The 15120-nt window shown below is 40.6% G+C and overlaps 1 protein-coding gene across 3 annotated transcripts in view; it reads right to left on the reverse strand.

Annotated features, from left to right (window-relative positions):
- TTC8 (tetratricopeptide repeat domain 8) overlaps positions 1-15120 on the reverse strand; it is a 40987-nt gene that overhangs the window by 21288 nt on the left and 4579 nt on the right. The window contains exons 2-8 of one of the 3 annotated variants that reach the window (XM_058655334.1): positions 8528-8648; positions 7395-7458; positions 7128-7287; positions 6833-6922; positions 4157-4201; positions 3485-3550; positions 1598-1606 (exon numbers count right to left, since the gene is read on the reverse strand). In XM_058655334.1, coding sequence (XP_058511317.1) covers positions 1598-1606; positions 3485-3550; positions 4157-4201; positions 6833-6922; positions 7128-7287; positions 7395-7458; positions 8528-8648 — 555 coding nt within the window. Of the gene's footprint in view, positions 1-1597; positions 1607-3484; positions 3551-4156; positions 4202-6832; positions 6923-7127; positions 7288-7394; positions 7459-8527; positions 8649-10489; positions 10514-15120 lie in introns of those variants that run through there. The other 2 variants (XM_058655333.1, XM_058655332.1) reach the window with 2 other exon arrangements.

Below are 15120 nucleotides of genomic sequence, written 5' to 3' on the forward strand. Positions count from 1 at the left end.
CAAAGTGGTGATGGGAGATCTGTAGTTCTTTAGTCGCTCCCAATTTTTCTTAAAAAAAAAAAAAAAGACTATATTTCTTATTTTTAAGGATCTTTGAATAATTTAGTAAAACCAGTATCTGGCTATTAGGAAATGCCCAGAATATGATTTTTCAAAGCCAGGGGTTATAGAAGTCCAAAAATAAAAGGAAGGCGTCTTGGCTAGATGTAGAAAGCATAAGGCCTGTGAGTACATCCACCCTCGGAGGGTTATCAAACCATCATCCTTGCACTACTGTTAGAGTTGTGACAAGTTCAGGATGATGAAATTAAAGAGCATATGGGAATAAAGATTCCAAAAATCATGAGCCCACATGCTCCTTCAGCTTTGTCAATACTGCCAATATGGTCCAAGAAGGGAAGGGTAAGAAAAGGGAATTATTCAAAACTCAAGGACATACATCCAGTATTCTCTATAGCAACTCTACTTCCTCTTAACATTTAAGTACTATGCCAAAGTATTCCCTAAAGTGACTTATAATATGTTATTTTATGTCCAAATACAGAATCACCAACACACAGCACATGTCACTTTAGTTTTGTCAATGCTGCCCTAAATTTGAAAGTATTAAGAACTCAAAATAGAAATATGGTTTTCCATGGAAGAACAATTTTATTCTTTCTTGTCTTTAAATATCATTTCAAATATTCTTCATATTTATTTGTAATATTCTCTGTGCCTACAGAAAAATACTTAAAGAGAAATCCAAAGGCCACTCAGTCATTAATAAAAAAAGTCACTTCTGATTTTTAAGCATGTGAACAACAAAATCCCTCTCTCCCAGTTATCATGCAAAATGTGCATGTTATAAAAATGGCATGGGTTTTTTTTCTTTATATAAATCCTTCTATTCAGAAAAGAACATTTGTGGCAAAATCTAGAGTGGCAAATTTAATGACGTGATCTGATTCAAAGCAGCGCTGCAACACAGCCAGAACAGGAGAGTCAGAGAACTGTCCTACTCGATTCATCCAGCAGCCAGCACGGCCTTCCGCACGCCTGTCTGCATTTTCAAGTAACACTGTCTAGCATCTTTCATAAAAGCCACCAACTGATAAACGGGCACTAGGTAATTATTCATTTAAAGGATTGTCTAGCCAATAAATCAATAAATTAATTATTTCATAAAAAGGAAACGAATCAGCGATTTGTGCTTTTCACTAAACAACACCAATCGCTTTACTTTGTGTTCTACCAAAAAGCATGGTGGACTGGTGGGGGCAGAAGCAGCAGCGTGGAACACGTGAACACCAGCAGGAGAGTTGACTCCTGCCACGAAAATGTGGCTAACTTTATAAAATGAAAGTTGCCACAGCATTACTATTAAAAATGTTGAGAAAAAGGAGGGAAAATTAGCATTAATCTCTTCATGCCATGCTGTACAGCTACTTTATTTATGGTGCTAACCCAGGGTTATAGCCTGATGCAGGGCATGCCAGAAACTTCTGAAGAATAAATGTTTTTACCTGATAATACTACCATTTTTATTTACATGTAATATCTTCTTGTATTTCTCATAAATACATACTTTTAGAGTTCTAACTCTATTGAACAGCACAGCTTTTTCCTTCACATAAAATAAACATTTTTCCTATTTCTGCTACTTTTTGCAAGCAGAATTTTTCACGGCCACACAAAATGTCATTATGCTATTTATTATCAAAACCATCATCTATCCTTGAACGCTGATTCTTTACAAAGTATTTCTGCTGGAATGGCAAACAGCATACCTTACTTTTCCCTGAAATCTCCAGATTTTTTCCTGATAAGTGAAATAAAACACACTGAATAAATATCTTAATGGCTTACCTACTTAAATTATATTGCTTTCCAAATTATTGAACCATTTATAACAATAGTTCTTTTTTTTTTTTATTTGAGAGGCAGAGTTATATAGAGAGGAGAGACATAGAGAGAGATCTTCAATTTACTGGTTCACTCCCCAAATGACCAGAACTGAGCCAACCTGAGGCCAGGGGCCAGGAGCTTCTCCCAGGTGTTCCACATGGGTGCAGGGTAACAAGGTTTCAGGTTCTTCTCCACTGCCTTCCTGTGCCGTAAGCAGGGAGCCATTCAGAAATGGCGCTGCCCAGACTTGAACCAGTGCCCATATGGGATGTTGGCACCCCAGATAGAAGTTTAGCTTGTTACGCTGCAATACTGGCATCTACAATATCCTTAATAATATGTAACAATTTGCTTCATTCTCTCCAGAATTAAAAAATATCCTTGTTTTACATTTTTGGGAGTGTTTAGTGGTAAAGCGCATTTCTAATGTCCATGTTTAATGGCATTTTCTCTTAATTCCTCTGCGGGACATTTTTGTTTTCATTTTAAAAAAATCTTAAAAATAATTCAGATAAGCTTTCCTAAATATGACAAACTCTTCTACCAGTTTAGAATCGCCCTGGAGGTGCACCTTGCCCACTTGAATGGCCTTTGCACGTTTGGTTTGTTTTCTGCTCACCACACAGACTGTGCACACAGATGAGTAAGCTGGTTTCACAAACCCCATCAAATCTAGGAAGGACCTTGCTGTTGGCTGGTTTAAATGCTTTTAAATTCTTCACTGATGAAATATCTACAAGGAAGCCCCTGAACAAATCTTCTCAAGTATCAGTTACTCAATTATAAAGATTTGTCTCAACAGGAGTCCCGCACTATGTCCAGCAGGGTTTATTTCTAGTGTGTGAAGAGTGCTGCTGTTCCTAAGAACACCATGTAGGGGGACTCCAGTTCTCAGTAGTATTTTCTATCATCTCCTTGTCACTGAGATGTATTTGAGAGTCACTTTTCTCTTGTCCCTTTGCACTCAGGGCACTGAGCTCCTTCCCGGAGACAAAACACGCCTCATCGTATTTACCAGTTACACAGCGCTCTGGTTTTTAAAGCCTGCTAACACTCCCTAACCATAGTCTCTTACATTATAAGAAATTTTTTCCAGCATTTCTAGAGTTTTCAAGCTATTTTTCCACAGCATTAGGTCCCCATCCTGGCTGAAAACTGGCAACACCTGTAAAGCTTTGGTTACCAGCAGATCCAGCAGTGGCCGCTGGGAGGATCTGAGTCCAGCGAGCTAGGACAGCTCTTTCTCCCTTCCCTAAATAATCCAGGACCAGAGCCCAACTCCCCCACCAGTGAGTAGAGGCAGAAGCTCCCCGTGGAAACAGCAAGGAGGCCCAGGTGGCATGTTTACATTTGGTATCCCTGCTCCCATTCAGACAACTCACTTGTATTTGTGAGGGTCTGGGTAGATATCATTTGGAAAAAGAAAAAAAAAAGCTTTGCTGCCTAAATAAAGAGTTTGAGTCACTCCTTTATTTGTTCATTAACTTTAAAAATCAATACATATAAAAAACTTGGAAAACATTCTATACTGCTCTTCACACAACAAGGTGAAAAATACACTAATTCTTGGAATCTCTCTAGAATAAGTTCTCTGTGCAATGTGATTCCTATTCCTAACCAACACTATGGAAATCCAAAGACTTACAGCATCCTCATGATGAACCTACAAACAGCAGGCGATGTGTTTTGTTTTTGAACTCTGGCCTATAGTGCTTCTCCCTCGGAGTTCGACCCCTAGCCATGGGGCTTCCTCCTGGTTCCTTACACAGCCTCTGCAAGTTCTGCAGTCAAATCCTCTCTGGCTGAGAGGCCTCTCCCACACATAACCCGTGTGGCTCCTTCCTTCTTTCATATCTGTGTAAAGGTTTATCTTCTCAACCATCTCATCCAGAATGGAAGAGGAAGTTTAAACTGCCACTTGGGACACCCTCATTCCATGTCAAAATTTTGGTTCGAGTTTCGGCTGCTCCACTTCCGACCCAACTCCCTGCTAAGACACCTGGGAAGGCAGCAGGTGACGGCCCAAGTGCTTACGACACTGCCACACATGTGAGACCTGGATTGAGCTGCAGGGTGCTGGCTCCGGCCTGGCCCACCCCGACCTGCACACACAACCGTGAAATGGACGCACACGTGGAAGAGCTCTCTGTGGGTCTCTGCCTCTCAAATAAAATGAAAATAACTGAATAAATAAATGTTATGAGTATTGCAAAGTCTAAACTGTTCAAATCAGAAAACTAAAATAAAATAGCACGAGTTCACAACTTACAGTCTTAACATCATTTTCATGATGAAAAATATACTCAAACAAAGCCTGTGAAGAAAAAAAAATTACAAAATGCATTAGATTTGTAAGCAAACACACTCTATTGTTCTATCAAAATCCAGAAACAACTGGATCAAAAACACAAGTTATTCTACAGTTCCTGGAATTTATAAGAATCAAGTCAGCCTCTGTTATGCTCACTCATTTAAACATATTACTATGTACAACTAATTCCTGCTTTTAGAGTACACACTAAAAAGTTAAGGAATTACACACTTCCCCCCACACACACATTATGCCTGCTATCTTATTGGAAAGAGATGAATAAAAAGTTTGCTTAAAAAGGACCAACTTTAGGATTGTCACACACAATCAGCCAATTTACCCTATTCTCTACAACTGTTACTGAGTGATTATATTAATGACAATTAAGAAGTTCCTTCTGAAACAGAGTTTCTAACTATAAAGTCAGCTGCTGTTTCTACTTCATTTTAGAGTTATTTCTCCTTTTATGGTATTTCTAGGAACTTGAATGCTCAGATCATTCGAGTTTCTTTAACAAGATATTCATTACTCAACCTAACTGCACACTGGAACCACATGGGGGCTCAGGCAAGGAGCCAGTGACATTCTCCTGTTAGATTTTTTTTTTTTTTAATAGCCTCCAGATGACTCCGATATATGGCCAAAGCTGAGAATCGTTGCTAATACTCCATCCGGCTCATGTGGATATTTCCTGTATGGCCACATGTGGGTACCCCCTTTGCCCACCATGGCGTTATTGTACACTTGCAGAGGTTAGCATTCCTGTAGGACACCGAGGCTATCAACAGAGAAGTCTCAGAGGCAGGGGCGGGCTTTTGGCCGCTAGGTGCTTACAAAATCCACCGCACTTAGAGAGTCTGCGTGAGAGCCTTGGCTCTGCTCCAGATTCTGGCTTCCTGCTGATGTGCCCCTAGCAGGCAGTACCCTGCAAGGCGCAAGCTGAGCCCTGCATCAACACCCCAAAGCCTGAGGAAGTTCCTGGCTTCTGGCCCAGCCACTGTGGGTACTTGGGGAGTGAACCAGCAGATATGAGCTTTCTCTGTTTCTCTCTTTCAAATAGATTCTTTCTCTTTCTCCTTTAAAATCAAGAGTGCATTTCGTGCTACTACTGCTATGAAAAAGATGCTACAACCCTGAGAGCATCATCATGAACGTTCCCAAGTGATGCCGATTTTAGAAATGAGTCAAGGCCGGCACAGCAACATGGTACACTAACCCTCTGCCTTTGGTGCCAGCATCCCATATGAGCGCTGCTTCAAGTTCCAGATGCCCCACATCTGATCCAGCTCCCTGCTAACACATAGGGGAAAGTAGCAGAGATTGGCCCAAGGTACACTGTACCCATGTGGGAGATTTGGAAGAAGCTTCCAACAGTCCCTAAGTTACTTTTACTATTCCACTCACATAAAGAGCAATCAGCAAAGCTTTATAATTCTGCTTAATGAAAGTGACTAGACTGCCAGAAGTCATAAAATAGAACTGGTTCATTCATTCCCTAACCAATGACGTTTCTTTTTCAGACTTAAACTCTGAGCCTGTGTGGCTGCTGTCTATTTCTATTTTACCTAGAGTGTCTGATATTTCATAAATATATTAAACATATTTAGTGGGGCCAGCGTTGTGGAGAAGCAGGCAAAAACCACAGGCTGCAATGCCAGCATCTCAGGTGGGCATCAGTTCATGTCCTGCTGCTCCACTTTCAGCCCTGACATTGTGGCCATCTGGCCATTGAACCAGCAAACTTAAGATTTCTTCCCCCTCTCTCTGGAACTCTTTCAAATAAATAATTCTTTAAAGAAAAAAAACTTTTTTAAAGAACTGAGATTAGCAATAGGCTCAGCGCTCATGTCCAGCTGAAAACCAGGGTTAGGCTTAAACCAGCTTCCAGAAGGTAATTGCGCCTAGCTGCATTATTTCAAGCTCACTCCCAAGTTTTTATTCTAGAAAGGTCACAGTCATACACCCTTCTCACTCTCTCCCCTCCTCTTCTCTCCCTTTCTAACATAAAGGGGCATTTAATCTTGGAGTAGTAAGTATTACTAATATAGCTGGTTTGAACTGTCCAGCTTGAATAATCTTTGCTGAGATGCCTGACATCCTACAGGGATACAGATTTTCTGAGACAGGTGCAAGATGAACAGGCAAGCAGGAGATAGGCACACATACAGATGGCCTCTTTAAAAAAAAAAAACTTATTACATTTCTTTGTTTCTTTTTTTAAAAATTATTTTTATTATTTTCCATGATACAGTTTTGTAGGCACAGGATTCCCCCCTTTCCTCTCCCCATTCTCCTTCCTCATTTTCTCCTCCCATCATTTCCCATCCACATGATTAGAGCAGAATAGTCCTTTAGTTACAGCTGCAAGCTTAACATTCTGCTATTTACGTGCATCATGGCACTTCACTGTGGGTCTAGACGAGGGTAAACAACAATCTGGATTACACTGACAGATGACCTCTTCTGCTTTATTCTGTGAGGACGCTGCCTGCTACCTACTCGCTTCACCACGGAAAAGTTTCCTACAGTATGGAACGGTGCAAGTACTTCATTAAGTAATCCCAGACTAAAATAAGTCATTATAGTTATACTTTCAACATCATTTCAAAAGTTAAAATCAGTTTAAGTGCATACCTTTGCCAATTTAGGTTTCTGGGAGTATTTTGTTAAGTTCAGTCTAGATAAGTTTATAAATGGCCCATCAGGACTTGTAAGCATGGATGCCTATGGGGGAAAATAATAGAATTAAGAAATTTGAGACCTTCTCCCAAAGCATAAGTTTAGTGTGCATAAAAAGTATGTGGAAAACACAGCTAACATGGTTCAAAAAATTTACATATAACTCACTGTTACAATGGTGGAAAATGGTGTATCCTAACACAAGGTTACTTTAGTAATAAAAGGTTATAGGAAAGCAGAAGAAATGTACCGTTCCCATTCTGACAAATCTCCCAGAGGAGCTGGTGATAGGGCGGGCTGTGTAGGCAGTTCTGGGTGCTTTGATGGCCTGTTCCATTGTACCTGGCCTTCCTCCCTGTGTGCTGGGCCTGAGATAACCAGTAATGGGCCTCCCAGCTTGAGTGAGTGGCCTGTGAAGACAATAAGTTGTTGGAGCACAAAGAAGTTCATTCATGAAAGACCCCCACATGGCACGATCAATATTTAGAGGCAGAGGGCCTAAAATCCAAGTGCATACCTGACAGCTTGACTGGGCCCTCCTGTCTGACTTGTCCCGGGCAGTTTCAGGGATGTTCCGGGGCCTAAGAGATGGGATGCAAATTCATTTCACATTAATATTCATTAATCTGTAAAAATTGTCAGCTAACACAACTTTCACAGTTGCACTGGCTTGGTAATGTATTGTCAGGAAATGTATTTTACAGAATATGTTTGAGATCAATACTTAATGAGCATCTATCAAGTCACTTAGCACATTTAATTTTGTCTATATGACAGGCCACATCAATCCATGTAACAAAGGTTTATACAATTAAGTAAGCAGGCTAAGCTATTACAAGAGCTGGAATTCAAACTCAAGACAACCAGAATTCGAAGTTCAAAATGATAGCTCTATACTCATACTTGAACTACTTTTCATTAAAACTTTTTCCAACAAAGGATTCATTTCCAATATCTAGAATTTGAATGTCTTATATTACAAAGAGCAAAACGATGAGAATAAAGATATTTTAACAGAAAGCATGTTTTTACTCCATTTCAATTTGAAATTTTAACAGGAAAATTATTTTCCAAAATATATGTGTGGTGGGAAACTATAATTAATAAATTACCAGCACGGTGATTATCCAGTACCATTGCACCACCATCCCTGCAAGCTGGGACTGGGCCTCTGTGACCAGCCCGGCATTTCCCTACCTCACATTAAGCATTAAACAAACCACCTGTAATTATAATGAAGTGATGCTTTCAAACAACTGATTTTAAGATTCTTTTAGAACATTTCTGCCGCTTGGATGCTGCCTGCATTTAGATTCCCAGGAAACAACCTCCTGACATAGTAAAGCAGTTTCAATAGAACACATTTATAAACTTTTATGTGCATAATATAGCTTTTATTATGCAAGCTAAATATATCAATTGTACAACTTCAGATAATAACAACTGAACTGCAGAAGGACTTTCTTCTACATAGTGCAAGAAAACACCGTTACTTGAAGAAAACTCGCTTTCATGTGTCCCTGTGTTTTGCAAATAGTGCGTGTGATAAGTCCACATAGCTATCCGTCCATCTATGTCTACCTTTTCTGCTTGTTTAGTATTCTTGCTCCTAATGGCATTTCATGAACATATCTGCAAATCAACACTTACGTGGCACTTGAGCAATAGCGTTTTCATCCAGAATCATTTCTGCAATTCCTTCTTGATCTACATCAACTTCATCTATGTACACCATTTCAGTTAGTGCCCGCACTTTCAAAATCCAGGCTGCCTAAAAAGCCATGCATAAATAAAACAGGCATTAAAATGTGAGAAATGCTATCTAACTTGTAGGAGCTAGCCAGCCTCTGTTATTACTGTTTCGTTTTATCATTCAACATGTTTACCACTTAATAGTTGTTGCTAATAGAAAGGGCTCTGCCAAAACAACAAAACAAGAAGGCAAGGCCATTAGTAATCAAGAAGCGACCAATATAGCAACTACCTAGTAAGTGAAAGTGTATAATGCTCTGGTAGCTTTCAAACATTCCTTTTTTTGCAAGTACAAGGATGAAGCCAGGAGCCAGGAATACAATCCGGGTCTCCCAGATTGGTAGCAGGAAGCCAGCTACTTGAGTCAACATCACTGCTGCCTCCAGGGTGTGCAGTAATAGGAAGCTGTAAGTCAGAAGCTGGGGTCAGGAGTTGGACCCAGCGACTCAAAAGCGATAGGGTCATTGCAAAAGAAGCACTTGGCCAAATGCCAGTCCCTTAACAGAAATAGAATTTTACCTTGCTGCTTCACTATAAAATACAAACAATAAACTTTGGTATTCTATGGTGGATTTGGGAAGAAGTCAACATTTCTTTAAAAGGAAGAGACAGAGAGATATCTTTCATCCACTGGCTCACTCCCACTTGGAAGCCAGGAGCCGGCCAGGAGCCAACCAGGAACTTCTCTCACATCCCCCATGTGGGTGGTAGGGATCCAGGAACTTGGGCCGTCTTCTGACTGCTTTCCCAGGTGTATTAGCAGGGCACTGGATTGGAAATGTACCTATATGAGATACCGGTGTTGCAGGTGGTAGCTTAACCTGCCAGTTGCAGGAGTCAACTCTTGAAGCAGCACAGAACTGACTCAGGAGCCAGGGGAACTGAAGGACTGGTGCTTTGTATACCAGGAACCTGGCCATGAAGTCAGCTGAAGGAAGGAAGCAGTCAGAGTGCAGGTGAATGCTTCGGAAGATCCGTAAAGTCCTCATGTAGAGAATTGAAGACACATTTAATCAACTAGCCTTCATTTATTGAGCTGCTACTACTTAAGCAACACAGAAGGAGGCTCTGAGATGGAAATGCGGGAAGATTAAACTATGGATCCCAATCTCCCTGAGCATGTATGTCATCTACTAGATTAAGGGACAAGGCAGAGTGATGTGTGACAGGTGACAAGTGGGGGGTTTCACGGAAAGTGGGACAGAGAGAATTTTGTATGCTAAGGTGACTGGAATGTGTGCCCAGAGGAGATGCCATGTGTTCCTTTTGGTGGGGGATAAAGGACGCGGCCTTCACAACACAGTGAGGTTCCTACAATGAAATTACATGCAGTCAGATGGATGGCATTTTGGCTTTCATTTTCCTGGTTACGGTTTACTGAATTCTTATCAGATAACGTGTAACAAGATGACTCAAACATCTTAAGTGGATTTTAAGCAATCAAAAGAGTAGAAAAAGAACTAGTTTGTAAAAGAAAAAAATCTATTTCAATTGGAACTGCATCTACTGTGGGAGAGGTTAAAATATAGTAAGAATGAGATTTTTCACTCATAAAAGATCAAGAAAGATACCAGATCTATACAGCCATCCCTAGGGGCCAAGAAGGCATCATTGGCTAGGACTAATGGTTTAATTTCATTTCAAAGATGAAAAAAAAAAAAACAACCAGGCAATCTTGCTTTATCTTACGTTTCTACACTTTACACTGCCCTGCCGGTCATCTAGCAGCTTTGATTTTGCAAAGGTCATCTCTGGTGGACAGCAAGCAGGACTGCAGCACTATCTGCTTAAAAAATGAAAGACATGGGGTCCCCTGATTCATTCTCAGGTCACCAGGGAGTACCTGGTGTGTGTCAGTACCTGGGGATGCAAAGATAAGGAAAGGACAGCTCTGGCTCCAGCTTCAAAGGATGTCAGTGTCGTGGGGAAACTGAAAACAATGTTCTGGAAGGTTGGAGGAGAGGCACCCAGCTTGTGGGTAGGAAGGAAGAGTGAGAGAGAAGAGTCCGGAGCAGGGACAGGCCAAGCAGAGAAGCCAGAGAGAAGGCCTGGGTGGTGGATCCTGTATGCTGCAGGGCAGTGTGCGGGATTTTCACCCTGAAAATGAGGGGCTAATGAGGCGTCACAGCTAAGCTCTCGGGCCTCCCTTAAATCAAGCTTTTAAAAGTCCAGCATTTATAATTATGCTATCACTTACAGAGGTCTGTAAGGATCCTGAACACATTCCATTCTAACACGTTGTTCTTTCAAGATCTGATCAGCATGGTTCTTCACACCCATTCTCTTCTACCCTAAGAATGTTAGGGAGGTGTAAAACGTTTCCATTAAGGTAAGTCAAACACAGGAAAGTAAAGCCACACTCTCCTCCCCACCAAATGGGGAAAAAAATTTTTTTTTTCATCACAAGACAAATAGGAACTTTCAAAAAATTATTTTATTATATAACAATCCATGTTTCCAAAAACATACATTATATACCTTTCTAAATTTCTACACTCTAAGTCTTCAGAAATAGAAATTGTGAGAATTTTTGATACGTGAAGATTCACAGTAAAATCTAATTAAGCCTCTATTCAATTTCAGATTTAATCAGGTTTGAGAAAATCAATTTTCCTGACTTTACCGAAAATGACCTTGAGACTCACATATTCCTGCTTGATTAAACATCAGACTGTATTCAGAGAACTGCTCCTGGCAATGTGTAGAATTCTTGAGATTTTAATGGAAGCAGCAGATGGGGCTTCGGCTTTTCAAAATTAATATTTTTTTTATTTTGAAAATAAGCCAAGTATATTTTACAGTCCCAAAATCCTCTGCTTTTTTTAAATAAGAATTCAAAACTAATCAGTGATTAAAATAAAACATAATGCAAAGCAATATAGTAATCCCCAAACCATTCCTTGTATATGAATAAAATCATGTCTGTTTTATCGGATACATTACATGTATTAGTAAATGAGTCTTGCAGTTTTTTTAAAAGGATTGTTTATGTAAACATATTTGAGTATTAGAAGTACTGTAAAATCAATAAAAATAAGAATATATATATGCTTAGAGACTTTTTTAAAGAAAAAAGCATAGATTATTTCAAATTAAATGGAAAAATCATCACACAAGGATTTCCCTTTATGTCCATGAAACATAATCTCATTCTATTCACCTGTCCAATCAGTCTCTAAGATGTTACTCCTCAGGCAAAGACTACCAGGTGACATCAGAAAAACATGACTCCCTTGTCCTACCTGCTGTGAGGTTAAGCCAGTTTTAGTCAGGAAAATAAATTTATGAGGGAGCAAAAGCTCCACTGACCAGACAAAACATGCATAAAATTATTCTGTTTCACCTAATAAGGCAGGAAAGAAACAACTTTGCTAGGTTCTCAGGAAAAGGGCTACTGGAAGAACAGGCTGCCAGACCTGACTCAAGCATCGCAGGAAAAATCAGTAACATCCAACACTCTGCCTACCCTATGAGAATAAAAACTTCAGGTGCAATATTGAACTGTTACTTCCGTTGCAGGAAAAAAAAAAAAAACAAAGTGTGAAAATGAGGTCAAAGAATCCAGCGAGCCTGGCTCCCTCTGGGATCACTCCCAACAGATCACTGAGTGTGCGGGAACAGAGCAGGAAAGCAAGACTACACACAGATTCCTCACGAAGCTCCATCCCAGCAAAACTTCACACTCTTCACAGTGCTTCAGCCACAACTACAGTGCAAATTATGGAGGTCTTCACTGAATTTTTATAAGTCTTCTAAAATGAATACACAAATGACATTAATTTATAGTTTAGATCCTTCTTGAACTATCCGTATATGTATCACACAGAAAAACATCATAGGTTTTTTCCCTCATCTATCAGTTTATAAATCAAGATTATGAACACCAAATGACATATACCATCCATTTAGAGATCAGAGTGCCGCGTTTTAGCCTTTTTATACTGTTTGTTTAATATTACAGATTTCCCTACGATTACTTTATAAAATGCTTTCTAATCTACAAGGACTGATGATTACTTATAAATCCCCTATGAATTTCAAATTGCTTATTTACCTAAGAATGACCATTAGCATGCTAAGTTACTTGGAAGAGCAAGATTCAAGCTTGCTCATTCTCAGCCCTCCACATCCCCTCTCCTCACTCCCAGACTCCCTGGAAGCCCTCCCGGCTTAAAAGCTTCACTGTCACATTACCCTATCCACCTCTCCTCTTCCAGGGTGTCCTCCCAGCCCGCTCCTCTGTGGCTTTTCCAGTTACCAGGTTTCTCTGGCTGTTCCCATCTCTAACCAAGTTGACATGGTTCCTCACGGTAGCAAACTCCTGTTACCTAGAACTGCCAGTTGAGTTAAATCCAAGACTGGCTTGAGCAGGGGTGGATCCCTCAACACCCACCTCTCATCTAATCCATCAGAGGGCACGTCCCAGACACCTGCCTTTGCCGATTCCCCACCTGCCTTACCAAGCCCAGGGCTGCCCTTCCTGCCTTTACTTTTTCTCATCCTTCTGATCATCACTGGCTGTTCCTGGTTAACTGCCAACTCTTCATGAATACACTACATTAGTTCTACAAAGCTATCCATGCAAACAAAAGTATTGGAAATAACAATGGTTTGTTTACCTAAGAAGTTACAAAATGGGAGACACAGCTAATTCTATAACACTACAGGGTACCTTCTAATCTACAGCAGCAACTAAGCCAGTATTCTCCAAACTAAGGGTTGCAGCTAAACCTTTACCTGAGACATTGGCAATTCAGGATCTGGTTCCTGGGAAGCATGAAGAGGGCAGTAAACACTTTTTAAGAAATTCAGTTTCTAAGAGCAGGTCAGTGACTATCTGTAGGCAAATTGTTAACTCATTCAAAACAGATTAAGTTGTTAGCTTTACTTCCACAAATGCGCTCAGGAATTCCATTAAACTAGTATAAATTGAAGAATATATTTTCCAGAATCAGAAAATTCCAAGTAATCTATCCTCACTTACAGCACAACAGATGCCACAACTACTTGTTTAATAAAAACAATACCTCAGCAAATAGAATGATTTTTAAAACTCTATCAAGGCATCATTTCCATACATTCAAAAAGAAAGCTGTGGTAGTTAAAACATTCAGAAGCAAAAGGAAAATTCAAATAATATATGCCCCTCTATTCTACACAAATATAAATGCTTTCAAAATTACCAACAATCTTTTCAGAAAATATGTAAGTGACAGAATCCTAATTGCAAATATTAGGGTTTTTCAGAAAGTTCATGGAAAATTGATATTATGGAAAAAAAAACTATAGCTAAATTTCAAACTATTTTGCATCAAAAGAAGCTTATCTTTCAATTCCATTGTTCTGAAAACTCTCTACAAGGTACTCTGGTGTCCCTAGGGAAACAATGATAGCAGGAACTAAAATTGTTGATCACCGGCCTCATATTAACAAAAACCTCCCAATGACCTTTGTTTTTTTTTTTTTTTTTTTTTAAAGATTTTGTTCATTTTATTACAGCCAGATATATACAGAGGAGAGACAGAGAGGAAGATCCTCCGTCCGATGATTCACTCCCCAAGTGAGCCGCAATGGGCCGATGCGCGCCGATCCGAAGCCGGGAACCCGGAACCTCCTCCGGGTCTCCCACGCGGGTGCAGTGTCCCAATGCATTGGGCCGTCCTCGACTGCCCTCCCAGGCCACAAGCAGGGAGCTGGATGGGAAGTGGAGCTGCCGGGATCAGAACCGGCGCCCATATGGGATCCCGGGGCTTTCAAGGCAAGGACTTTAGCCGCTAGGCCACGCCGCCGGGCCCTCCCAATGACCTTTGGAGGTAATTACATATCATCAACTCCACTTTACAGATGAGAAAGTTCTGGGGTTGAGCCGTAGAGCTAGTGTCTGAACCTAAACACTCCAGGACAGGAGGATGTGCCTCTTAGGATCTGTGGTGACAGCGAGGATGGTGAGCAGGCTCCTGGGGGCTCTGCGGAGAGCAAGGACAGGCCTGGTTCATCGGAGGGCTCAGCTGTAGAACCAGGAAGGAGAAGGGTTACAAGGGTTCACTGCTGACACAGGGAACGTCCAGTTCTGGAAAATCACTACAGCTCTCTCTGGGCCTTTCTCCTTGTAGGGAACCACAAGTAAGTTCACTTGTTCCACAGAAGCAATTCTGTGGGTATCAAGCTCAACCTTGTCTTAGGGTCAGTTGACCTGGTCTTGATAAGGAACTGCTTAGCTCTACAACCTTGAACAAGTCATGCAATCTTTATTACCCTCTCAAATTGTAGCTAATGTACCTACCTCCTAGGGATAGTTCTAAGGACTCAAAATAAAACCATCCATTGAAAAACACACACAATTGTCAGCATTCTTTCATATATACTACTATAATTAGCCAAAAAGCAGGTTACCAGAGAAGCACCAATCCACCTATCACTCCCCTTCTCAGAACTCAGAACTGACTCCCAGTTACTGCAGATGAAACTAAAACTCCCTCTGAGTCCCCCCT

Source organism: Ochotona princeps, chromosome 26, assembly GCF_030435755.1.
Source record: "Ochotona princeps isolate mOchPri1 chromosome 26, mOchPri1.hap1, whole genome shotgun sequence".
Classification (NCBI taxonomy): domain Eukaryota; kingdom Metazoa; phylum Chordata; class Mammalia; order Lagomorpha; family Ochotonidae; genus Ochotona; species Ochotona princeps.